General features: G+C 42.1%; 2 protein-coding genes across 9 annotated transcripts in view; one reads left to right on the plus strand and one right to left on the minus strand.

Moving 5' to 3' along the window:
• The window catches only part of FGF7 (fibroblast growth factor 7), a 79337-nt gene extending 60830 nt beyond the window's left edge, over nucleotides 1-18507 (plus strand). For all 4 annotated transcript variants that reach the window (XM_083183958.1, XM_083183961.1, XM_083183960.1 and 1 more), the window contains 2 exons: nucleotides 16386-16489; nucleotides 17511-18507. In XM_083183958.1, the coding sequence (XP_083040084.1) occupies nucleotides 16386-16489; nucleotides 17511-17705 (299 nt within the window). In that variant the 3' untranslated portion in view covers nucleotides 17706-18507. The remainder of the gene's footprint in view (nucleotides 1-16385; nucleotides 16490-17510) is intronic.
• Nucleotides 1-27304, minus strand: part of FAM227B (family with sequence similarity 227 member B) — a 411735-nt gene that overhangs the window by 276178 nt on the left and 108253 nt on the right. The window lies entirely within an intron of this gene.

Consider the following 27304-nt stretch of genomic DNA (forward strand, 5'->3'; position numbering starts at 1 on the left):
AATCTGATGTGTGCCCATGATTGCGCATTTCCACCCACTGACATTGAGATTGTCCTAGCAATAAGAAGCTGAACACAGCAAATGAAACATATATTGTGCGGTCAAATGCTATATCATTCTGTGTGTACAGGCAACCGATGTTTTATCGGCCACAATCCAGGTCATCCTAATGTTCACAATGGTGCAGGGGGCGTACTAATTATCTGTTGCTGAAGGAGCCTAGAAGTATTCATATACTTATGGCTGGCCATGTTCCCAGTAATATCTTCCCGGAAGATGGAGGTTGCATATTGAAAGCAAAGACTCTGACACTGTGCCAGAGTCTTTTGCATTATAGTACACATGTGCCATCTTCCCAGTTGAGGGGGAGGGAACTGCTCCCTGCAAAGAAGGTAGGAAGCTGGTGTCTGCAATACAATGGTGGCCCCTTATTTTACACTTTTTACAGTATATTATTTTAAGGGGGCATAGATGTCCCCTTTTTAGGTCATTATTGGGGCTGCTGCCTTAGACCGTTTGCAGGTAACATTTTTATAAGTAACTGGAAGCCAACACCCTGACTTAAATGGGCTACAGACCAATACTGCAAAGTGATAATACGTTCTGTATGCAAGTTTTCTAATGAAATGAATGAATTATATAAGACAAAATTCATTTAGGCTGTAAATGGAATATACACAGTACAGTACCTGTGGCATTTTTGCATCATATCAGCACTAGATAAATGTGAAGAATGTGTCCGCTTTCATTGGGGAATTTGTAGGCTGGAATTCCTCATGTATGTTCTGTGCAGGAATTATTTTTTTAAAGTAGATTTAGAATGGTTAATGTCACATACTTGGAAGGAAGATAAGCATTTCATTTAGATGATTCGGTACTTATGTAGTATCTGGGCTGCCGATTTTTTGATTGTATGCCTTAAGTTAAGGCATACAATCAGATGCGATGCGATGCGATATCGCATCGCATCGCATACGATGCGATACGATGCGATGCGATGCGATGACCCGATTTTCCCATAGGATTCAATGTTAAAATGGACTGAGTCCATTTTAACATGGAATTCAATGGGAAAAAGGGGTCCTTTTCATACCCCTACTATCCAAGTGGGCATGGAGTTGGATATAAACCTGTGGCGAGCGTAGCGAGCCACCGAGCCCGAAGCGTGGCGAGCGAAGCGAGCCCCGCGAGGGGACGGTATTCTGTGTACGCTCGCCACGCTTCGGGCTCGGTGGCTCGCTACGCTCGCCACAGGTTTATATCCAACTCCATGCCCACTTGGATAGTAGGGGTATGAAAAGGACCCCTTTTCCCATTGAATTCCATGTTGAAATGGACTCAGTCCATTTTAACATTGAATCCTATGGAAAAATCGGGTCCAACGCATCGCATCGCATCGCATGCGATTTGGTCGGGTGCGATGCGATGCGATGGACCCGATTTCAAAATCGGCAGCCCAGTTACTACATAAGTACCGATGATTCTCTTTTGCTGTGTCTCCCCCTCACAACGGATTAGGCATTTCTACAGTACAGTATTGAAAGAAAACTCTGATAAATGGCTCTGTTCTCCACATAAGAACATTTGTTTTAATAGAGAAAAAAATGACTAAAAATTATGCTGGATCCTATTTTATTTTTTTGCGAAGTTTGTGTTGATAGCAATATTGTTCAGAAATACATACAGTATATATTATAGTCATTTAGTAGTTTATTATCTATCTTATAAGAATAATGCATTATGGAGTGAGATATATCCTTCTTTGATCATAATTCTATTGTGGCCACTTTCTGATTTCATCAAGTTAATGTAAACACAATATGGGAGGGGTTTCGCACAAAAATAAGAATTATCTACAAAATAGTCAAACTTAAACCAACATAAAGACAGCAAACCCGGAGATCCCATGCGGTATCTGGGTGGTGGTGCTCCCAAATTTGTTCAGTGTAACAGTGTAAAAATTCTAGATGAGTGGGCAAAAAAAAAAGATGAGGTTCAATGTAGATAAATGTAAGGTTATGCACCTTGGGAGACACAACCAGTGTGCAAGTTACAACCTTAGCGGAGAGGAACTGGGTAATTCCATACTTGAAAAGGATTTAGGAGTCCAAATAGACAGCAAACTGGAATGTAGTGCCCATTGTAATGTAGCTACAAAAAAAGCCAACAAAATTCTGGCATGTATTAAGAGGGGAATGGAAACTAGGGACTCAAGTTTAATTATGCCACTGTATAAAGCATTGGTGAGACCTCACCTCGAGTACGGAGTGCAGTTCTGGGCCCCACACTATAAAAAGGACATCATAGAATTAGAAAAAGTCCAAAGGCGAGCAACAAAGCTAATTAGGGGAATGGAGAATTTAAGCTACGGGGAGAGATTAAGCAATTTGGGATTATTTACATTAGAAAAGAGACGTTTAAGGGGGGACATGCTCAACATGTACAAGTTTTTCAAGGGCCAATATAAGGAACTGTCACACACCCTCTTTTCTACTAGAAAGAAATCTAGGACGAGGGCATGAGTATAGATTAGAAGAAAAAAGATTTCATTCAGCTAGTAGAAAGAATTTCTGTACGGTCAGAACAGTCAAACTCTGGAACTCTCTTCCCAGAGAGGTGGTAACGGCTGGCTCATTAAATGCGTTCAAGGCAAAGTTGGACAAACATTTACTGGAGAAAAACATCCATGGGTACAAATAAGAAATATAATTTGTCTGTAAAATATCAGAACCTACCAAATCAGCAATGGATATCTATACCAGGTTGAACTAGATGGACGCAAGTCTTTTTTCAGCCTTACTTACTATGCAACTATGTAATTGAAAGGATTGGGTCAAAGAAGACCAGAGGCGAACAACATGGTTTTTGGGGCACAATTTAAAAAGAACAGAATAATAAAAAATGTTTTAAACAATACATTTTTCATTATTCTGTTCTTTTAAAGTGTGCCCCAAAAAACGTTGGTGTTCGCATCTGGTCTTCTTTGACTCCATCCTTTCAGTTCATCAATTTAATCCCAGCAGCATTATGTTGCATATTTAATTAGGGTTTACCGCGCAGTGTGCTATTTGGGGAAAAGGGTATTCAATTAAACTGCCTTTCCCTGTGTGGTAATCATTGGGTTGACCCACACTATCCCACTGACTGCTGATGCTGTAAGAAAAAATGTTGTCCCTGGTAATTAGTGTAATTAGTAAATTAGGCAGTTTAAACAATTAACTTTGGGGAAATCCTTGCGGCTAACTGAATATGCTCCTAAATATTGAACTTTTTCCTAATGCATTCCATAGGGCATCTTCTCCCACACCAAATATGCATGGAACACCCATGGTGAACTTGGTCTCTAGGTAATTCCCATGGTAAAATGATTATGGGCCAGGTGTGGTGCTATATTGTATACTTATTTATCTTTTGCACTGAATGGGCCTTCTATGAGATTTTACCTGAAGGTATTTGGATGCTAAGGAGACAAGAAAACTGTATTAGAGGTGGCCAAAAAAGTTGATGGGATGTTCCCCTGCACCAGTTTTACGTGTTTTAGAGATGCTTCCATGTCTTTTGGGAGGTTTTGTTGGAGGCCTTGTTACAGAAAGAATTGTTTAGTCAACAATTTTTAAGACATTCTCTAGCTCATTGACACTCATCGATCCAACAGCAACTTTGGAGAAGATTTAGTTTGTGGATCTCTTTCTTCACTCCAAACCCTTCTTTGGGGGGATTCAAGTCTACATTTACTCATATTATCTGCTGTCAGGTTTATTCAGTTATAGCAATTCTTTTTACAGTATCTTGATTTATGTAATCTGTTTTATAGCTCCAGTTTTTAAAAACAGATGCAACTTCAACAACAGTATGTTTCTATTTGAAACATAATATAAGGACGTTAAAATAACAGTACTTAGTGTACAATAGCAATAATTAATAATTTATGAAGACTAAAACATACAAATATTAAACAAATGGTAAGTAGGAAAAAAATCTATTACATCACTTCACACAATTTAGCATCTAGAAACATTACACTTTAATAATTACTGGTATTGAGAGATTGCAGCTGCTATTGCACTATCAATGAGAACACAAGGGCCCTGTAAGAAAGTCAGGAACCAATTGATTTGGACCCTATCACTGGGACATTTTTTTTACTGGAAAGTGTGTTGTGAAAGGCAGGACACCTTCTGCATTATAATAAGTATAAAACAAACTGTAAAAGGTTTTTTTTTTATTACAAATTAAAAAAAACAGACTAAAGATCACAAAATAATATGCTTTTTAAATACAGTACTTAGTCGAAACACCTTCAGCTATAATACCAGCTGTTAGCATCGCCAGCTTTTAACATCTGGACAAGGTCATTTGTAACAGTTTTCTGCATCAGTATTGATCTGGTTATAGCAGGTTGGAATGACAATGATTTTGGTTTTATGCAGGACATTTAGTTTTGATGCAGGACATTGATATGGGTTTTATAAGTCCTTCTAATATAACTTTTGAGGCAGGGGTGTAACTAGAACTTTGTGGGCCCCATAGCAAAATCTTGAAAGGGTCCTCCTGACCCCCAGGTAGGGGACATAGTGAGGGGAGTGAGAGACAAAGATTGTCAGGGGGAGATAGAGAGATAGAGGAGGGGGGAGAGTGAGCACAGGGATGTAGATTGTTTCATGAAAAAAGAGGGAAAGAGGGTGTGTCAGGGATAAAATAAGAAGGGTTAGAGAGGGGGAGGAGCGAGAGAGAGGTAAGGATGTGAGCGGGAGAGAATGTGTCAGGGAGGGAGGGAGAAATAAAGAGAGGGTAGCAAGAGAGAGAGAGAGAGAGAGAGAGACAAGAAGAAGGAGAGAATGAGATAGACACAGTAAATGGCGGAGCTTGTGGATGGTGAACCTAGGTGCAAAAATATAAATTGGGCCCCCCTCCTTCACCCCACACCAAGTTCACAATATGCAACACAGCAGTGGGTGACATGAGAGGCAGAGGGTGACAGGAAGAGGTGGGGGGGGGGCAGATTGTGACAGGTAAAAACAGTGGGTGACAGAAAGAAGGTGACAGGGGCAGCAGTGAGAGCCTCAGTCCTCAGGGGGAAATTGGCAGGAGATAAATTACCTGACTACAGTACTGGATGGACCTGGGGGCATGGACAGATAAATGGTGCACCATATAAGGGAATAGACATAAAGATGGGGGCATGAAAGTACAGACAGACAAGGAGCAGGCATAGATGGATGAGCAGACATACAGACAGATGGACTGATGGGGGTGTTCACGTTACATATGTATACTGCATCCTTCTTCCACTCATACTGTACAGGGCTGTGGAGTCGGAGTCAGAGTCGGAGTCGAGGAGTCGGAGTCGGAGCAAATTTCGAGTACCTGGGGTCGGAGTCGGTAAACAATGCACCGACTCCAACTCCGAAAATTATAATTAATGACTTCTCTACTGTAAGAATAAAGACCAATGCATGCAGTGCCTCACGTAACCGCAAAACGAACACGTTAAGTGACCGTGAAAAAGCATGCTTTTCATGTGCTTCACTATATGGCACGCAACGCACAATTTAGAGCACCAATACTTCTAAATGTATTCTCCCTTGTAGTTTACAACTTATTTCCAACGTTCAAATAAGGTTTTCAATACCTCGTTGGTAGAAATCACCTAGTGTTGACTAGAAAAATTCATTCAACCAAGCTCTCCAACCATACGCACAACATCTTTTTACGCGGATGAAGATCTTGTTTCATGCGCGGGGTTGTTTGTTTAACTTGGCTAAGCCATTCCTTACGCTGGTTCATATTGATGTACAGGCACCATTTTTCGTCGCCAGTAACGATTCGGTAAAGAAATCATTCCTTGTGTCCGTGAATTGAACGGTGACGAGCAAGCAAACCAGCGGACAAACATTGTGTTTGTCCTTTGCTTAAACTGTTCAATACAGTAGACTGTTGGCTTCCCAGCCTCTAGTTTCTGTAGTAATAATATGTATGTTGCCTTTCTTTCCTTCAAGGAATGTATCAAATACATTCGCATATTAATACAGAGGAGTCGGAGTCGAGGGCAGACGTACGAGGAGTCGGAGTCGGACCATTTATCTACCGACTCCACAGCCTGATACTGTACACACGTGACATTTTGACCACCCCATATAGTGCTGCATTGTGTCACATACTTTGCAGCCCTATGGACAGATAGAGCAGTGAAAATTAGTGCAGAGGGTCCACATCACACAGCCCACCACCAAAATATTCTTCCTCCCATATTACATAGTCCATTACCAACCTACTCTCACCCACCCTTATTACACAGTCCAGTCCACCACCAAACCTTCTCCCCCCCATATTACACAGTCAATAACCAGCCTACCCTCCTTCTCCCCACAATGCACTTACTTCTGGCCAGCACAGCACTGTTGCAGGCACCAGTTTCTGTGGAGGTGCTGGCTGCAGGGCTTGAGCTGTTTGCAGTGAGGCACTGTAGAGAACAATAGCTCTGTGGTGCTGCTTGGACTGCTGCTGGCAGGGGCACTGCTGTCTCTTGCTGGGAGAGGTTATGAGCAGGGGCTGTGTTGCTGCAGCTGCTGCTTTTGCCACTGTCCTTGCCGACAGGGGAATGGGTGGTGAGGGTCAGCAGCTGGCTGGCCAGGATAGTGTTCAAACTTCAAGAGTTTGGTTGGATCCGCACCGACAAAAACATAGCTTATGCGATTATATTAGGAACCAATGTGAGTGACTACTTTTGGATAGTTCTTGTAGTCATTGATTGGTGGTGCGCCCAAAATTCAGTACAGTAACTGAGTAGGGGGTTTTGTATAATCAAGGTTTAAATACCCCGTCAGCTACTGGCAAGGATGGTGCCTCCCATAGCTGCTCCTGTGGGGGAGGCCCGCAGTGGTGAAGAAAATAAAACAAGCTAGGGTTCCTTTCTAGACCTACGGGCACCCCAAATGGCCAGACCCCATAGCAAGTGCACCCCATGCACCCTTTGTTATGCCACTGTTTAGAAGCATGCTTTGGCTGCTAATCTGCTGGAATATAAATCTTCTTGCTAGTCATAGTTCTAATGCGACTGGTATACTTATATTTCGCTGCATTTCCCCCCCTCGATTTTTATATGCTTTCAGTCCCAGTTCAGTACGATATACTTCTGTAACTACACCTCATGGTAAGGATTTTGGTCTTCTTGGGATGATTCATAACATAAGGTTACTGAAAAACCTAGTGCCTAACATTGAGGCTAAATACTTTGATCTTAGCCTCAGCAGACCATAGAATTGTCTTCAATTTGGTATGCGGGACCCCATACACTTTCTAGCTGCAATTTCACGCAAGTGTTCTTCAAAAAATTGTTTTCTTTTTGCCACCTATCAACAAAGTGTATGTTTGCGTAGTGCCAGACATGTGTTGTGTCATTGATAGTTTCTCCCATCTTTGAAAAATAATGTAATACTGTCATAGTTGCTATAGGCATCTTGTTGGCCTGCCTAGCAATTACCCTTCTTGCACAATGTTTACTTTTGGAAGATTGCCTTTTCCAGACAAACTCACAGCTGTTTCAAATGATCTTTATTTCTTTATGACAACTTGACAGGATATTCAAAGTATTTGAAATGTTCTTAAATACTTTGTCTGACAGGGTGCACTTTCATAATCTGTTCTCATTTTTGTTTGAATATTATTTCATCATTCTGGTTTGGAAATGCATTAACTGACTGTGGGAGTTCTCACAGACAGGTGTATTTATTTTTCTTTTTAAGACTATAACAAGGAGATTTATCAAATCTAAAAGAAGAGAGATAAAATACCAACCAATGAGCTTCTCTCATGTTACAGGTTATGTTTAAAACATTTCAGTCTGGAGTTGATTGATTGGTACTTTATCTCTCTTCAAACTTTTGTAAACCTCTGCATAAATATCCAGATGTAGTTACGCTAAACACAAATGGCACCACATTCCCAAAATGTTGGCAGATCCTGAGATTTGACAGCTGAGCCCCACCTCTATTCCTTTACTGCCCCTAAGTACATGTCAACAGTGACATTGTCCACAATGTCACTGTCAGACACATTGTGAAGACACCACAATGCCAACAAGGTTTAAATGCTACTTAAAGCATTTTAATGGTCTCAGTAGTATCATTTTAAACATGCTACTTTAACAGCATATATGAAGTTTTACTGCCAACAAGCTTTAAATAACATTATAATCTTGTCAGCATAGAGCTGCCGGCAGTAACACTGTTGACATGACAAATGCATCTACTCTGTTGGAGAAAGTGGGCTATATAAATTAAACTTACTAACTTACTATATATATGATATATAGTGATTGTATACTATTAGGGAGAACTAAAACGTACATCTTTGTTGCTGGACAAGTACATGTATTTGGCATTTGAGAGGTACTGTAAATGTGTATTTTACACCCTCCCTTTCCTCATTATCCTGGGTAAATACTTCTTTATAGTGTATCCATAATGGGTGCAAGGCGTGAGTTCTGCATCAGCAGCGGGAGCGCTATACGAGTCACTGTGAAAATGGTGCCGTGGCCATTTTATCAGCATTTTGTTATTTCTGTAGACACGGACAGATACATTGCAATCGCTGCTTATAAGCAGTATTTTTTTTATTGCAATTAAGTCAGTATAAAGCCACAGGAAAAGCATTACATTACATTGCATTATGAATGATAAATAAAGTAAATTGTGACTACCTGTCATTGTTAGATTAATTTATGTGATGTATACAGAGGTGCTTCTGTTTGTCCTCATATTTTATCATTGACAACCACTAGCACTGGTTTAGCCTATTATTTTTATCATAAATAATTAGATTGTGTCCTGGACCACCAAACCGAGGCACCCCTGCAAGAGTCTCGCAGCACCCCAAGGTGCCTATGCACACAGTCTGGAAACAACAGACATATACAGTTATTATAACCGCACTCATCGGAGCTCTGTCATGTCCAAGACATGCATGGTGAAAGGCAGACACCCGCGACGCTCATGCATCAAAGTCACACCCACGACTCATTGAAATTACATTATCCGTGTCACAGATGCTATTTGCTGCGCCAAGCGAGCACTAGTAGCCATATTGCAGCCAGAGTGGATACATCTCTAGCAAAGGTGGCGCATAACAGTGGCTATATACAGTAAGTTATTCACTCTTTTTGACCTTTTTTCATAGTTTGTTCTTTTACAACACGAAACCATGATCATTGAGATTTATTCCAACTAATCACCAAAAAATGCTAGATAATGTACTAAAAAATTATTAAAATAACACTTTGTCAAAATGAAACAGAAAATAAATAATTTATTTGTTACCCCTCAAGAGTTATTTTTTTTGTACATTGCTGAGTAAATTTGTGTTGATTTGTAGGAATCCATTTACAATAATTCTATAGTGGTTCAATGTTGTGACACAGCAAAAAGTAACAAAGCTCAAAAGGTGTGACTTCCTTTTACAGCCACTGTACTTACAATAAGTTATACAGTATTTAACAAAATATTTTATGCTTTTTGGGATGTCTTCATGTTTTCTCCTCTACAATGTGTATGTTTCTCTGGATGGCCTGTATGGTATCTGGACTGATCATAGACTGACTCATTATAAGACAGTCATATGGTCAACCACTAATGGTCGACAGTCAAAAGGTCAACAGGGTCAAAAGGTCGACAGGGTTTAAAGGTCGACACACAATAGGTCGATAGGGTCTAAAGGGCGGCATGGTCAAAAGGTCGACATGAAAAAGGTAGACATGCACTTTTTGACAAAATTTTCAGCCGACAGGCAGTATTTCATGCCCTACCATCCACTAGGGCACGAAAGAAGGATAAAATAGTGTGCGGAGCGCAGCGAGTCACCGAGCTCGAAGCATGGCGAGCGCAGCAAGACATGCGAGGGGACGCGATACACTTAGAGAGTGTCCATGTTGATCTATGTCAACATAGACACCCTAAAAACATTAAAAACTCATGTCGACCTTTTTCCATGTCAACCCTTTGTCTGTCGACATTTTTCATGTCGACCTTTAGACCCTGTCGACCTTGTGACTGTCGACCATATGACTGTCTATCATGAGTCAGTCTATGTTTTATACCATAACCGCCTGTGCATGCCTATACACTTGTTCCCCTTCTTCTATGCTGTATACATGTTCTCTTATTGTGGATAATGTTGCAATATTGCTAGTGGTTGATTTTCTGTAGTGTCTATATTTTTATCATGAGGTAGTATTTAATGAGCAAACATTGAAAATATCAGAATTTACACTTTAAACATGCTTGGGATAGGCATATTGATAGCCTTACAAAAACATAAGGATCAAAGATGGTTTGAGGTAACGTGTTTAAAAAAGGGGCAGACTAGATGGGCCAAGTTGTTCTTATCTGCCGTCAAATTCTATGTTTCTATCTAGCAGTGAAGTACACGTAATATAGGGCCTTATTCTGATTCACTCCTTCTGGCAAATTCCTTCTTAGATGGGCAAACCCATGTGCACTGCAGGGGGGCAGATGTAACATGTGCAGAGAGAGTTAGATTTGGGCGGGGTTTTACTTCAAAGTGAGATCTATATTGCAGTGTATAAATAAAGCAGCCAGTATTTTCGGGATGCAGTGTAAATCCCGGCGGTCAGGATCCCGGTGTTCAAAATTCCGACACTTTCTCCCTCCGTGTGTGTCCACGACACCCTCGGAGGGAGAATAAATTAGTGTGCCGAGCGTAGCAAGGCACCGGGCCCGCTGTGTGGCGAGCGCAGCGGGCCCGCTGTGTGGCGAGCGCAGCGAGCCCGCTAGGGGGGGCGATCCACGTCCCCCCATTGTCGGGATTTCGGCGGTCGGGATTCCGGCGTCGGGATTTTGAACGCCGGGATCCTGACCGCCGGGATTTAATACTGAATCCAGTATTTTCCCTGCACAGAAACAAAATAATTCACCCAATTCTAATTCTCTCTGCACATTTTACATTGACCCCCCTGCAGTGCACATGGTTTTGTCCATCTAAGAAGGAATTTGCCAGAAGGAGTGAATCAAAATAACCCCCATAGTGTCAATATGCTACAATCGCTAAACAGTCTAAATTAATTAATGTGTTCAATTATGGTAGAATATCTTGTAAATCACACTTTCAAATATATAACGGCATCCAAGCAATGAGTAAGTACTTGTTTTCCTTATTGTTTATGGTTCTTTAAAGGTACATATTCATGCTGAGATGAAAAAAAAACATAAAAAGCTGATAGGGACCATGTGCAAAAGTTAATCTGTATCATTGTAAGCAGGGTTCATATTAATGGTAAATGTCTATCTCTAAATTACAATGAAAAACAATAAATAGGAACCTGCACTTTCTATTCGGGTGAAATGGTCATAAATAGTTGAATTGTCCTGGCTCTGTATGTTCTTCCTCTATGGCACAGGTCTTCAACCTGTGGCCCTCCAGATGTTGTGGAACTACATATCCCAGCATGCCCTGAGAGTTTTTGTCATGCTCTTATAGGAAAAAATGTGGCAATGCATGTTGGAACATGTAGTTTCACAACATCTGGAGGGCCACAGGCTGAAGACCCATGCGTCTATGGTGTTCAGCCGGAGTGATTAGCCTGGTACAGTATCTGGCCTTTAAACAAAAGGCTAGCTTTAAAGCATATGTGGGGTCAGATGTAGAAACTTGGGTGGACTTCTTCATACAATCTCCATAGACCAGGGGTTCCCAGACTTTTTTGAATCACAGCACCCTATAGCATCAGAATATTTTCAAGGCACCCCTTGGCCAAATGCTTCTTATCGAGAAATTCAGAAAAAAATATTAAATGAAGTGCATTGTGTTTATATGTCACAGTTATCTGGTGAGGGACAGGATTTGCTTCTGTTTGTCCACATATATTATGATTGGCAGCCACAAGCACTGGTTTGCCTGGTACATTGATCATAAATAATATGAATTGATCCTGGTCCACCAACCCAAGGCACCCCTGCAAGTGTCCTGAGGCACCCCAGGGAGCCTAGGCACACAGTTTGGGAACCACTGCCATAGACAGTCCCAGTGCCAAGTTCAGATAGGGATCCCATGTACCTCCAAACCACCAATGCGTTTAATAATGAATACTGTTCAATGTAATGCTAGGTGTAAAATTTCAATGATCAATTATTAGTATTCTAAAGGTGGGTATATTCCTGAACGACAACGCATTGCTGTACACATACTGTAGCACGGGCTGCTGTAAAATGACACAATATTGTTACATGTTTAATGTACAGCACTATGCTGCGTCGTCCATGGAATCATCCAACTGGAAGCAGTGCCGGTGCAAGGCACCAGAGCGCCCCAGGTGGGAGGGGGACGCTCCGGTGCTCACCCGCCCCTCGGCCGCTGTACAGGAGGGGGGGGTGCTGGTGATCGCGGCGCTCTGGGGGGGGGACGACGACGCTGCGGTGCTCACCCGCCACGTCATTACCCTGGGAAGGGGGGGTGGCGGGGGGAATAGGAAGTGCCACTCACCGCTGCGGCTGCGTGGGTTCCTTCTTCTGCGGCTGTTGGGGAGACCCGTCCCTAGTCCCTGCTGCAGCCGCTGACTGCCTAGTGCTGCTGCCACGGAGGCACTGTTCCCCACTGACGCCAATGGTGAGGGGCGGGCAGCAGCTGGGACCAGTGTCTCACCACCAGCGGTAGCAGCCATCGCCAGCAGCAGGGACCAGGGACGGTTTTTAGAATGGTGCTGGGAAACTAGAGAGAGCTATTCCCAGCACCTGCTGCTGCCACAACTATATTTGATTCAAATGTTGGGCTGAAGAGGCGCCCTCCAGTGGCCGCCGCCCTAGGCAGCTGCCTAAAGCTGCCTAGTGGTAGCACTGGCCCTGACTGGAAGTGCAAACACCCAATTCATCGAATTATGAATTGGGTGAATTGGAACATACACACTATATTATGGTAGCTGTTGTGGAATGCAGCATAGTCAGAAATAAAGTATAGTGTGTAACCAGCTAAACTAGTGTACTGTTGTACTTTAGAGAATAAGGCTACATTTTAAAACACACATGCAAGACACAAACATTCATTTATTTTAGCAAAGTGTAAATTAAACAGGATTAAAACTGTTGCACGTTAACTAAATAATTGTTTATCTTCACATGTATAAATCATTGCAAATCCTATCAGTTTTCAATGCCCAAAGAGGCCAAGCAGATGCTTTATCTTACCAAAAGCACAATTCTCAGTGGTCTGCTTTGTGTCATTTACACATCCTCAGATTTCTGTTTTTCCTGGGATGTGATATTGGTAGATCCTTGTTAATCACTTTCTCACAGTCTCTCCTACTCAATATGCAGCTGAGGCATTTTTTCATAGCATGGATGCATCAATCTAATGTAGTCATCTACTTAAAGTTAAGTGGCAATCCAGGCTACTAGTCAGATTCAATACAAAGCAATATGAATAGCGCAGGCAGCGAGCTTCCAGAGCTATTATAATCAGCATGCTACTAAGTCCTACTAGTGGATTTCTGCTACCACCTATACTTAGATGCGGGCAAAAATCCAACAAAGCATTGCTGCCAAAACTAGGGCGGCAATGCTGTTTTGTGCCCTAGCGTGGCACAAACATCAGATAAGCTGGAAAATGTCATAACTCACAACCAACCACCAGAAAGTACCGTCAATCTCCAACTTAGCAGCGTGCTGATTAGTATAGCTCCGAGAGTTCCCTCCAGGAGCTATTCACAGCAAGGATTTGTCTATATTTATTACTTATTACTTAGTATCACAGGGCCAGATTATCCAAGGCAGCACACTCTCAGAGGGACCGGAAGGTCCCTCTGCCTCCCCGTGCTCTCTTCCAGCATTTGCCCTTCCTGCGATCATTTTTGATCGGTCAGCATGGCAAAACCCTTGTCCCAGCGGCTGCAGACAATAGCAGCCACTGGGGAATTGTAAATTAACCCCTTCATTGGCAATCCCAAGAATTTTCCGGGCTGTGCCTCAAGTGCCCAGTCTGACAAGCCCAGAAAATTCTCGGGATTGCCAATGTTTTAAGCCGGGCAGCGCTGCTGAGTTCAATCGCTGAACTCAGGCAGCTTCAGCGCTGCCCGGCTCCCTCCCCTCTGGCTTTTCTATTAAACTCTCTTGTGACAAGCCGGCTGCGGGGGGCAGGGGCTGGGCGCCGGGCCTGGCAGCGGCTGATTAACAGTTCAGCGGCCTGGACCCGGGGAGGCAGAGGTGTTTTTTTTTAGGGAGCGCTCCCCATAAACTCGCCCGAAAAAACCCCACCACTGAAGGAGTTAACCTCCCCCAAGCCCCCCCTGTGTTCCTGGACTGTTCCTGAGGTTAAAAAAACAGATCTAGCAATGTTCCGATGGCTGCGATGTTGTTATTTTTTTACAAATATCAACAAAAAATTTTTAATTGTGGGGGCCACCACACATTTGTTGCTCAGGGCCCCCACCAGCCTTAATCCGACCCTGATATATCAGATACTTAATGCCCAAGAATGATCTTCATGCCAGTAACAAACAGCACAATGCAGCTGAACATGCGCATAGATGTTTATGTGCCTGTGCAGTCACTGAACATTGCTCCCATATGCGACCTGTCCTGAGGAAGGGGTGAATACCCTGAAACTGTTGATCTATTAAATTACTAGTTTACTCACGTTACAAGTCTCAAAGTGACACGGTTTTCTCTACTGCTGTTTATACCAGGTCACGTTCCTGTACAGAAGGCACCTGAGCGGGCTACCCCCTGGGGGGAATCTAAGTGCCGGTGTTCACGATTTGCATATATACAATATATATAATTAGTTCATAGATCCACACTCACTGCTCAGTGGTAGTGTTCCATAAGAAACATTCAGGTCCATTAATATGAAAGTCCAGTTGAACTCACCAAATAATAACATAAGACAAACTGGGCTGATGAGGTGACCATGATGTATGTATAGGAATTTGGTGTGTGTACTATTTGGGTATTTACCTTGGTAGAGTTTCTAGTAGTGCAATGTTTAGGCACTCGTCAGGGTCAATATGCAGGTTTAACATGTAAAATGGAGCTTTACTGATGTCAGTAGTAAATTAATGAAAAAACAAAACTAGTCCCCCATGCATGGCACTACCTCGTTTTATGGCACCACTCTACAATAGGCAGCTACTGTAGTTTATATGCAAAGTCTCAAAGTATTTTAGTTTCCTACCTCTCAGGTATGGCTTCCAACAAGCCTGTCCTAGTTTGGCCTCTGGCTTCTGGCTGCCTCAGCCCTGTCCAGTCCACTCAGTGCAGCTTCACTTGACTTCCACAGTCTTTCCTGGGCTGACCACACAGCAACAGCATCTCTCAAATACCACAATCTCTCTTGGACTGTTTCCACTCAACAGCCCCCAATAGCTTTTTTCCTCCTTTGGTGGGTGAATCCCTCCAGCCCCAAACACAAGCCATAGCTCACTATCACCATTTAGTTTGATATTGTCAAAATACTGTATATTCATACACACAAATTGCTCACTCTATGATATTTTTAATGAGGGTGTTGACCAATGTCAACATTCTGGATGCATTGTGGATGCAGTTATATACTGTACATCAGTAATATACTGTAACATTAAATTAGTAATTGTTACATTATATGTACATTACATTATATGTACTATTATCAAGGCCCCTATTTATATAACACCAGACAGTAGTGCTCCTTATTCACATTAAGCCACAGTTGTACCATTATTCATATTAAAACGCACAGTAATGCAACTCACACAGTGGTGCCCTAAATTTATATTATGCCACACAGAATTGGCCATAATTCATGTTACAAATAACAGAGTCTAAAAATTCACCTACCACCACATAGTAGTGCCCGCAATTCAGATAGGCAGAGAGAAAGAGCCAGCAGTGAGTCAAGGGGAGTCTGACTGATTACTAGTATCTGGCTGGCTTGCTAATAATACTGTCAGCAGTTGGCCCCTTCAATGGCCTCGCCACCACTAGTTCTGCATGTGTCAAACTTTGGACGCTTATTGGGTGTACAGTACGTATGGTATGGAATTTAGACTTACAACCTACTGCCCACGTCATAGTGACCGCTTAACAACTGTTTCATGTTCACTTTATTTCTTCTTTTTTATCTTTTTTTGTTGCTTGGGCTTTCCAAACTGTAAATATTTCCATTTAAAAATGCAGGCATTTTTATTTATGAGCATAGAGGTTATAAAAATACAGTTTATAGAATATTCATATACAATTCCTAGAGCAATGTCAACCATAAATACAGCCCTACATACATTTAAAACTTGAAATATAAATTGAACTTTGAGAAAAACAAGCTTCTAACACTGTGGCATGAAATAAGTGTACAAATGGTTTGCTCTAAAACCTAAAAGGTGTCATTTGTTTAATGTTTTACAGGTGTTCTTGAGATCCGAACAGTTACAGTTGGAATTGTGGCAATTAGAGGAGTGCAAAGTAATTACTTCCTAGCTATGAATAAGTCTGGAAAGCTCTATGGAAAGGTAATAAACACATTTCATAATCACATGAATACACACCATACTTACCTACTCTTCTCCATCTCCGGGAAGAAGATGCAGCCAGTGATATCGTGGGTTGGGGCTGGACTGGCATGCCTGTGATTTATGGGTCTGCAGACAGGGTATGCTAAATGTAATCAGGCCCCATCCCTTCCAGGGTCAGATTAAAGGGGGGGGGGGGCAAAGGGGGTCAGTACCCCTGGGCCCCCCTCTAGCTAAGGGCCCCCTGTGGCTGGCATGTATTTAAAAATACATATATTTTAGCTAAAGGATTTGTGCATGGGAGTGGGGTAGTGCTGCAGCTTCACCTATCTGCCAATGTGACAATGATTAATGGTGCTGAGCATCGGGAGCCAAGGCACACAAGTGTGCAGTGCATTACTGGGAGTTGACTAAGTCCCATGACACTTTGCACAAGAGGGCAGAGGCTGAGAGGTTTGTGCTGAGCTCTGATTGGTGGAGCTCATTACATGCTTCTCAGGCCCATGGAGGACAGCAGCAGCAGCCTAGTCATGGGAGAGTTTTTAATTAGAGGCAGCACTGAGCCTGTGAGGTCTCCTACAGGGACAAACACAGGCTTTTAATGTGGTATGTATGTGTGTGTGTATATATATATATATATATATATATATATCCCTGCAGTTACCCAAGTTTATACTGCCTTTACTCTGTGTTTTGACAGTGTAATATTATCCCATGCAGTTTGTGGCCAGTAATGAGAAGTGCAAGGGGGCCCCCCTGTCTAAAGTGCCCCGGGCCCCCCCGAAAGCTTAATCTGGCACTGATCCCTTCACAAGACATTGTATTTGCAGTGTGTTTATCTTCATCTTGTGTGCTTCACTACGAAGCATCAAGATGCGGGAGAGAAGTCTACCCTTCTTGGGCATTTGGGGACTACCCCAAAGAATGGAAGAATCCCACAGTGACTGGGAGGGTAGGCAAATATGACACACTCATTCCTTTTTGATTTACCAAGTAATATTGTATACATTTTACATTACAGAAAATGTGCAATGAAGACTGCAACTTTAAAGAGTTAATCCAGGAGAACAAATACAACACATATGCATCAGCAAAGTGGACGCATAACGGAAAGGAGATGTTTGTTGCTTTGAACAATAAAGGGTCTCCGATAAAAGGGAAGAAATCCAAGATAGAAAATAAAAGCTCCCACTTCCTTCCAATGCAAATGTCCTAACCGTTATTCACCAGTTCCAGCAGAAATATTTTTTTATCTTAATAATATTAATAATATTAATAATAAAAATAAAAACATACAAAGGACAAAAGAAAAAAAGCTGGATCTACTACTGAAAATCCGAACAAGCTGGACTTGCGCATTCATTTGGATTTAAAGACTTCCGTCCAAAAAAGGAAAAAAAACACTAATATAGCCAAAGCAAGATATACTTAAGTATAAGTTGTAAAAATTCAGAAGAGTTGTACAAACATATGTTAGTAATAATCCAGGGGTATTATTTTTGGTAAATTATGTAACCCCAAAGAAGGAGAATTGACTTGATAATCTGATGATTTATATTTAAAAAAAAAAAAGTCTGCTTGTCAAATATAGCTGCTATAAAAAAATATTTTTTTGTAAATTTTTTTATTTTTTAAAAGAGCAGATACTAGTGTTATGTAAAATATGTCGGATCATGAGGCTGCTGGAATGATGTCAGATTTTCAAGTCAATTCTGCATGTAGACATTGAGAAGTACCTAAATCGTTCTTAGTGAGGAAACTGTATGCACACTATATTATAAGAAAATAATAGTTTAACCTTTGTGACTATGACATTCAAATAAAATGTATTTATCGATAGAGGATGTACCACCACTGTCATTTACTCCTCATTTTTAAGAATGCCAGATGTTGCTAAATATTTAAAATGAAAAAATACTACAAATACATTACTCACTTGTCTATGTGCAGTTTGGTCTCCATATGAAAACATCAATCTCTTGCAATTATGACCTAATAAAAGTATTTCAGTTATTAAACCTTCTCTTTCTTAAATAATGCTTTTCTTTATACAGTAACAATATATCAGTTGTAATAATAGATGCTTGTTTTATTGGAGAATATCACTAATTGATCTATTGCTTAAAATCATAAAACATAAAACTGTTTTATTATATTTATTGCATTACTGTTCCATAGAGATATTGGGGGGGTATCCAATTTGCCAAAGAGTTTACACTGCAGCCAATTGCTGTGCTAGTGCACTCCAACAAGCGGGGTTTGCCAGGTATGTGCATTCCCGAAGTTGGACTGAACCTTACAGCTCACTGCATAAGAACACCAATAATCCGTAAAACTTTTTATGATGCATGCATTACACAGTGGGCCTTATTCTGGTTCATTCGCTCGGACCGATGTTTTGCGTATGCGCCATGTGTATATGCTGGGTGCGTACGAACCCGTCAAAAAGTCTGGTGGCCGAGTGCACGCTCCTAGGCTTGCGAGCAGATGGTGGAGAAGGGTGTGAGGTACTGGTCTGGGGCATTAGCATATGTCTATGCCCTGCGTTTCATGGGGTTTCCCATTAAAAGGCTGGGCATACATATGCTAATGCAGTCGTGACGCACGTGCAGGGGGCGGACAGCTGACATAGCCGGATGTCGGCTGCCGGCCCAATTCCCTGCATTTCTTCGCTCATTTGTACAAGTGGTCTGGGCCATCCTTACATATGTGTGCGCCTTCGCCATCATTCAATGGTCGGCGACCATCAAAAGATGGGGGAGGTCCCCACTGGCATGCTAATGGATGCTCATGTAAAACATCTGTTCGCATGCCTTGCAAATAATTCGGAGTGCGACTGGGTGGTGCAGGCTAACCATTCGCAAGGTCGGGTTTGGGTCATTCGCAAGGGTGCATGCATGCGTCCGAGCGAATGAACCAGAATAAGGCCCAGTATGTACACACAAAGGCACAGTCGTTATCGATACGCATGGCATGGTTATTGATGACACATCAACAGCTTCTATAGATGCTCAAAGTGCACATTCATACACATAGATGTAGACAAGGCAAAGTTTGTAGCGACATTTGCAAGACACACACCAAAAACACAGTTGTGGCTGTAGCTATGTCCAACTCATAGCCCATATAAAGGTAGTGTGTAACTTTGAATCATGCCCATATTAAGGTAGTACCTTCTGACCAGCAAATTCCAAAAGAGTGAAACAATTGTATTATTATGCTCAGCAAGTGAATGCATAGATAACCCACATAATCAGCACTCTACATATTACAAAAATACAACTCCAGTGTTCTAATGGTACATTGTGTTTACTAATCTCGTTAAAAGAATACTGGATGATGAGAAAACCCTTGAAAACCCTTGTGCAAGAATGTTAGCACAGATGAAAACAGGTTTGCTTGTTAGAGAAGATATAAAACTGGCCTTCCTTTGAGCTAGTTGAGTATATGGAGCATTACATTTGTGGGTTTGATTATGCTCCCAAAATGGCCAGAAAAAGAGAACTTATGTCAAATTTGACAGTCTATTCTTGTTCTTCGAAATGAAGGTTATTCCTTGCAAGAAATTGCCAAGAAACTGGACATTTCCTACAATGGTGTGTACTACTCCCTTCAGAGAACAGCACAAACAGGCTCTAACCAGAGTCGAAAGAGGAGTGGGAGGCTGTGGTGCACAACTGAGCAAGAACACAAGTACATTAGAGTCTCTAGTTTGAGAAATAGATGCCTCACAGGTTCTCAAATGGCAAAATCATTAAATAGTACCTGCCAATGTCAACATCTACAGTGAAGAGGCAGCTTTGGGATGCTGGTCTTCTAGGGAGAGATGCAAAGAAAAAGCCATATCTGATACTGACCAATAAAATGAAAATATTAATATGGGCAAAAGAACACAGACATTGGACAGAGAAAGATTTGAAAAAAAGTGTTATGGACAGATGAATTGAAGTTTGAGGTGTTTCTATCACACAGAAGAACATTTGTGAGATACAGAACAAGTTAAAAGATGCAGAAAGAGTGCATACATTTAATCAAATCTGTCTAAGTGTCTAGTGCAAGTGAAATAATGTAAAAAGACGGTGCGTCTTTTTACATTATTTCTAACCTTGCAAATGTCTTGACAATATGTTCTATTCATTTTGCAACTTATTTGATAAATAAAAGTCAGTTTGCGTGTAAAACACGGAAGTGTCTGGGTGACCCCAAACTTTTGAACAGTATTGTATATACCCCACAAACTAAGTCCATCACATGAAAGCACTCCTAGGTCAATACTCACAACAGGCAGTGACTTTAGCCAATGACTGAAATGTATTTAAACACTTTTTTTGTCAACCTTGCCCGCATAAGTCCAACCCAACCTGTACCAAGTTCCAGATTAACAATGGGGCAATGGAGCTGTAGTTCCAGGCCTCCATATGAAAACAGGCCCATCATCATGACAACATGATGATCACCAGAAAGACACCAGCTGGCAACATGTTGCTTACTTGTAAGCAGCAGCAGTGCACTGGTAAGGTAATGCAGCAGGAGGCGTCAGATATAAGTAGACTCCCAGCTTGCAGTAGTGATCTATGCCGTATCTGATGATGCAGCATTCGATCACCTATGACAACTTCTCACCTAATTCTAACGCTCTCTGCACATGTCACATTGGCCAAACCTGCAGCGTTACATGACTTTGCCCATCTGAGAAAGATGTGGCTTTTGCGATCAACTTTGAATCAGGCCCATTCTTTGTAAATCACCTTAACATGAATTGAGGGATATAAATTTAAAAAAAATTAGTTAACAAATCCTTTAAGAATCTTCAGCATAAATTCTGTTAATGTTTATAACAAGGGCTCTCAACAGTCTTTCATCTGTGTACTCCTGCCAACCATTTGACTTACTCTCTCATCCATGTGTTTTAGTAAAAATGTGTCTGTTTTCGATTATTTTCCAGCAATGCAGATTTGACTTTTTAACAAAGTTGAAACTGCATTGGTGGAAAACTGGCCGAAAAACGGTCACAATTGAATAGGTATGTCTGCATTTTTTGGCTAGACAAAAAATCCAGACATAATTGAATACCTCCTAATGTGTTAAAATGATTTGTATTCCAATAAAACCAGGAAACACTGGTGATCATGTCACTATTTTTGCTGTCTGTTATCATTGTCATACAAATGGGTTGATCTGAATACAGAAATGTAATTTGGGTGATGTTAGTTCTTCAAGAAATTGATCACATGTTTCAGCACATTATAAATGAAGGGTTGTACCTCTGAAAGAAGGAGAAAGAGCCAGTGACTGTCTCAGCTTCTATATATAGCTAGACATGCTGGGTAATTCGGCTTCTTCTGTATAAGCAGCATCAAGTAAGCATATCTGCACCAAAGGCTGCTTAAAACGTGCTTCACAGCCATGCATACAATCAGCGACGGACTGGGCCGCCGAATCGGCCCTGGCATTTGTGCACGCGTGACACATGCGCACACATCCACCGAGCATGCGCGTGCTGCCTCTCCCGGAGAGAGGTGAATAGTGGAATGTGATGCCCCCTCTCTCCTGGACCTCAGCAGCACACAGAGAGAGCCGCCGGACCTGCCGCGAGTCCAGTGGCTCTCTCTGTGCGGCAGTCAGTAGGCGGAGCCTCCACCTTGCACAAAGAAATCGGGCCACCTGGCCATCGGCCCCTATGGCATTTGCCAGAAGTGCCAGATGGCCAGGCCGGCCCTACACACAATTACATCTCCTCTACACAGTCTACACATAAATGTACATATTTTCTCTTCCTTCACTTTCACATCCTCCAGACCCACCAAGAACTCTGCAACCTGGTTGTACTATTATGCAATAGGTAGACAGGGCATACCTCCCAACTTTGCAGCATCTTGAAGAGGGACACAGTTGCGCGCCTGAAAAATAGGGGGTGTGGCTATCAGGAAAAGGGGCATGGCCTATAATAACATCTTCTGTGAGGCCACGCCCCCATTTTGCCGCTGTGGGGGCATGGCCCAGAGGCTCTGTGAGCCTCTAGCCATGCCCCCAGCCCCCCTGCCTGTGGGAAAATATGCTGTGCGCATGCGCACAGCGTTTATTCACAGCTGCTCAGCAGCTGTCAGGGGGGACTCACAACAGCCCGAAAACCGGGATGTTCCCACGATTATCGGGACGGTTTGGAGGTATGTACTATACAAGTATAAGTGCTATGTCCCAGAATGTAAGCATGTGAGCAGCACCCTTTTATCTCTTTGTCTGTTATTAACCAGACTTTGTTTGTACCCAATTGCAACATGCAACAGAATATGCTGATGCTATACAAATAACTGTTAATAATAGTAGTAGTAATCATAATAATTATTATTATTACTGACAATTTTGTACTTCTGAATGTCCCAACAAGTACCCCTGGGTGTTCTTGTAGCCCTGGATGAGAATTACGAGGTTAGAAATAAGCACATAATAATGCACAAAAGAATACATTATTGTTCATTGCAAAGAAAATAGTAGGGGCAGATGTATTAAGCCTGCTGAAGAGATAAAGTGGAAATAAACTGGAGTTAAAGTGAAAGGTCATAACACACCAGCCAATCAACTCCCAACTGTCATATTTCAAACACAGCTGATTGGCTGGTGCGTTATAACCTTCCACTTTATCTATTCTCCAGACGTAATACATCTGCCCCCTAGAACCTTAGAAGCCATGTGTTTTACATATAAAATTGTCATCTATATTTTGTAAATTCTTCGTATATGTTTCTTCCAATGGTTTATTAACATCTATTAATATTTTTCCTAGTTCACAGCATTAAACTATATTTTAGATAGATTTGAACTGTATTGTTTAAAGTTATTTAAGCTGATGTTATTTATAAAGAAAAATAACTTATTAAGCTGTATCTGTTTCATATGCTTTTAATTCCAGCAAAATAACAAAACATAACAAGAAAGTTTGGCGCAGCTGTAGATTTCTTCCCCAATGACTAGACGCCATGTCTCGTACACAACACTGCTGCCAGCATAAAATGGATGGCAGACAAAAATAAGAGCCTGCGGCAACAGTAACAATGGACTTCTCTGAGGCAACAATTCAAAAATGCAAAATATCATGTGCCCTATATTATACAAAACACTGGCAAGGTAAAACTGAAATGAAATACAAAATGTAAATCTAATTTCTTCTATTTAGCCATTCAATTTTTTTTTTTTACAGAAATCAATGTTAAAGCAATGATGCAATGCCACATAAAGGTTTAGGTATACAAGTGGGATTGTGACTGTAACTTCAAACAAGATCATGATTTCAGTAAGATATTTAAGGGTGGGTATATATTACATAAATAACAGTTGCTGTACAATATTGAAATATAAATTCACATTGTAGAACATGAATCATAAAGTGATAGACTTATAGGTATCATTGGATTTCTTTCTTGGCTTCAATAATGTGGGAAGAAATTCAATAGGATGAGAGAATCAGAAAATCAGAGATTTGGTAAGAAATCTCCAGTTTTTTTTAAAGCGGCAATCATTTACACTGCAAAACCAGTTTGATTGCTGCTTTTAAAAAAAACTGGAGAATTTCACCCGTGGAGTCTATCTATTCATTTATTTGACATACTTTAATAGAATGTCTTATTGATCAGATCCTACATTTGCAGTAAGCTAGGCTTATACAGTACTCTGTTTACGCCCAGCCCCCACAGCCATGCCATCTGGTAAATATCAGTGGGAAGGTGTTGACATTGGTTCTGTGATGTGTTGGTGTTAGCTATTGACAGAGGACTGCTTATGTTCACCCCTCTCACAGAATGTTTTATCAATAAGATGCTAGTTAGATGTGTTCTGCTTCATTCTAATGAAAAATGATAATAAACGGTAGGAAATATACTGTATTTTGTTAGGATTTTGCATACTTTACCCCTAACAAATCACATAATACATTGTCCTGTAATCAGGTCTCAAATTCGGCCACATGTCCAAGCAACTTGATGTTCCTGTGACTACAGTCAAGTGACTGACAGCGAGCGCCATTCAAAAAGGCCCAGGTCTCCACTGTTAGAAAAAAAACAACATACTGTACAAAATCCATACTGGAAATTTGTAAAATACATTCTGACCCAATGCTTCTGAGAAAATGTCCACTGGACAGCTGAGTCAAAACATGAGCTTTTTGGCAAGTCACATTAGCTTTAAGTTCACAGGTGCAAAAAATAAGCTGACAATACCATATGTACTGTGATACATGGAGGAGGCTTAGTTATATTTTGGGTCTGCTTTGCTGCGTCTGAATGCAGTGCCTTGAATCTGAGCAAGACTATCAATGCATTTTGGAGTGAAACACACTATGTCATTAAGCTCTGTCCCAATCACAGGTTATGAGTCCTCCAAAAGGATAATGACCCAAACACACAGCTAAAAGCACCCAAGAATGGATAAGAAAAAAACATTGAACGGTTCTGAAGTGACCTTCTATGTAGCCTGGGAAAGAGACCCATCACATCAGAGGCAGATGGAGCTGCCAAAAGAAAAGGTACTCTTTACCTATCACGGCGCCCACGATCTCCATCGCGGGCGTCGTGGGTAAAGAAATCGCGGTGATCGCGGGCATCGGGCCAGTACATTAACGGCCGCGACGCGATGCCCGCGATCACCGCGATTTCCCATAGGGTTCAATGTTAAATTTAGTGCTGCCCGCGATTTTACATTCAATGCTTCAATGGCCGCGATTTGGCCATAGGAATCAATGTTAAATGGGCTACAGAGCCCAAATAGGCACAATTAACACTTAAATGTCCCCCCAAATTTGTAACGCCACCCCACGATCCACGCCAACCCGAAGCGTGGCGAGCGCAGCGAGCCCGCGAGGGGCGGCGGTACGCGTCCTCCGACCTTTTCATACCCCCACTATCCACGTCGGCGTGGAGTTGAGAATAGAATAGTGTGGCGAGCGCAGCGAGCCACCGAGCCCGAAGCGTGGCGAGCGCAGCGAGCCCCGCGAGGGGACGCGGATACCTTCACAGGTAAACGTGGCCCTACGCGGGCTTCACAGGTATCCACGTCCCCTCGCAGGGCTCGCTGCGCTCGCCACGCTTCGGGCTCGGTGGCTCGCTGCGCTCGCCACACTATTCTATTCTCAACTCCACGCCGACGTGGATAGTGGGGGTATGAAAAGGTCGGAGGACGCGTCACGCCGCCCCTCGCGGGCTCGCTGCGCTCGCCACGCTTCGGGTTGGCGTGGATCGTGGGGTGGCGTTACAAATTTGGGGGGACATTTAAGTGTTAATTGTGCCTATTTGGGCTCTGTAGCCCATTTAACATTGATTCCTATGGCCAAATCGCGGCCATTGAAGCATTGAATGTAAAATCGCGGGCACTAAATTTAACATTGAACCCTATGGGAAATCGCGGTGATCGCGGGCATCGCGTCGCGGCCGTTAATGTACTGGCCGCGATGCCCGCGATCACCGCGATGGGCGCCCAACTAAGTAAAGAGTACCAAAGAAAAAAATCTACTTACAGTATATTGTTATATACAGTATGTATAGCAAGTGTGATGCCAAAATGACACCACAAAATGGCTGCCCCCTAATAGCAGACCGTTTTTTTAGGAATGTTAGAGCAGGCAGCGCCTCCTCTAGCATCCTTAAAAACTGTCTGCTATTAGGGGGCAGCCATTTTATGGTGTCATTTTTCATTAGAACTGCAGGAGACGGAGCTAGGAGGATATCCGCGCTGCGTATCAAAGCGATTCATTGAAATTAGTTGAGACACAAGGCTCAGCTCAGTGAAGTGTGTCGAGTCAGTATCTCGGCTCACGAGTCACGACTCATTTGGGATTGCAAGCGCTGTCAATATCGGAGGGAGGCACAAAAATGTTAGTTACGCCACTGCATGCGGGTGAAGTCGCCATGCGAAGGGGGACAATGCAAATGGTGGGCAGGCTTAAAAGTCAACCAGAATAACCTCCTAGTTCCTAAAGTATTTGCTTTTCTTCTCAGGAATACCAGTGCATGATCCATTTGATGGGAACTGTACAAATCTGCCTTTAGGATACTCAGAGGGGTAAACGAAACTCTTGTTTTACAAAAAATTGCAGCCTTCAATTTTCCAAGTACAAAACCCAAATGAGCTACTGTAGCTGTAGAACATTCATAGGCAGGTATTCAATGCTGTGGGCGAGCGGCGACAGCGAGCAGGACTTCCTGCTCGCTGTCACCACTCACCCTGTCAGTATTCAACGCACCCCCCCCCCCATACGCCAATTCCACCTCGCTCCATTTTTGGAGAGAGGGGGAATTGGCGTATGCGGCTCCAGAAGCAGCGAGACTCGCGGCTAAATACAGTGAGTTTTCTGCATTAGCCGTGGGTCTCGCTGTTTTGGGGAATTCTCGCCGTCCTGTGATGGCGAGGATTTCCCTAGAACGTTGACTAGAGTGAGCAGCCAGCACGGGGGTTAAACAGCGAGGATCGCTGGTTTTCTGCAACCCTCGCTTTTTAACCCCCTCGCCGGCCGCATTGAATACCTGCCATAGTGTAAGAATAACCTAAAGTAAGAATCAGTTTGCAGATAATAGGAGCCCTGCCCCTCTAACACTTGTTTATTTCTAAATTTGGGTTAATTTATTGCTCACAACAAATGATTAGTTTATGGCTAAATTTAAGAACAATCTGTAGATTGTAGAACTGTATAATGATTTATTCACCAATCTACCCTTTGGTTGCATGTTTATTTTTTTAAATTGATCTTCAGACACTTGTCAAACAGAAAAATAACATTTCCTTTTCTAGCACAAAGTAACAACAATAGCTAACAATATTTAATAGACA

This window comes from Crinia signifera, chromosome 4 (assembly GCF_055691185.1).
Source record: "Crinia signifera chromosome 4, ASM5569118v1, whole genome shotgun sequence".
Classification (NCBI taxonomy): domain Eukaryota; kingdom Metazoa; phylum Chordata; class Amphibia; order Anura; family Myobatrachidae; genus Crinia; species Crinia signifera.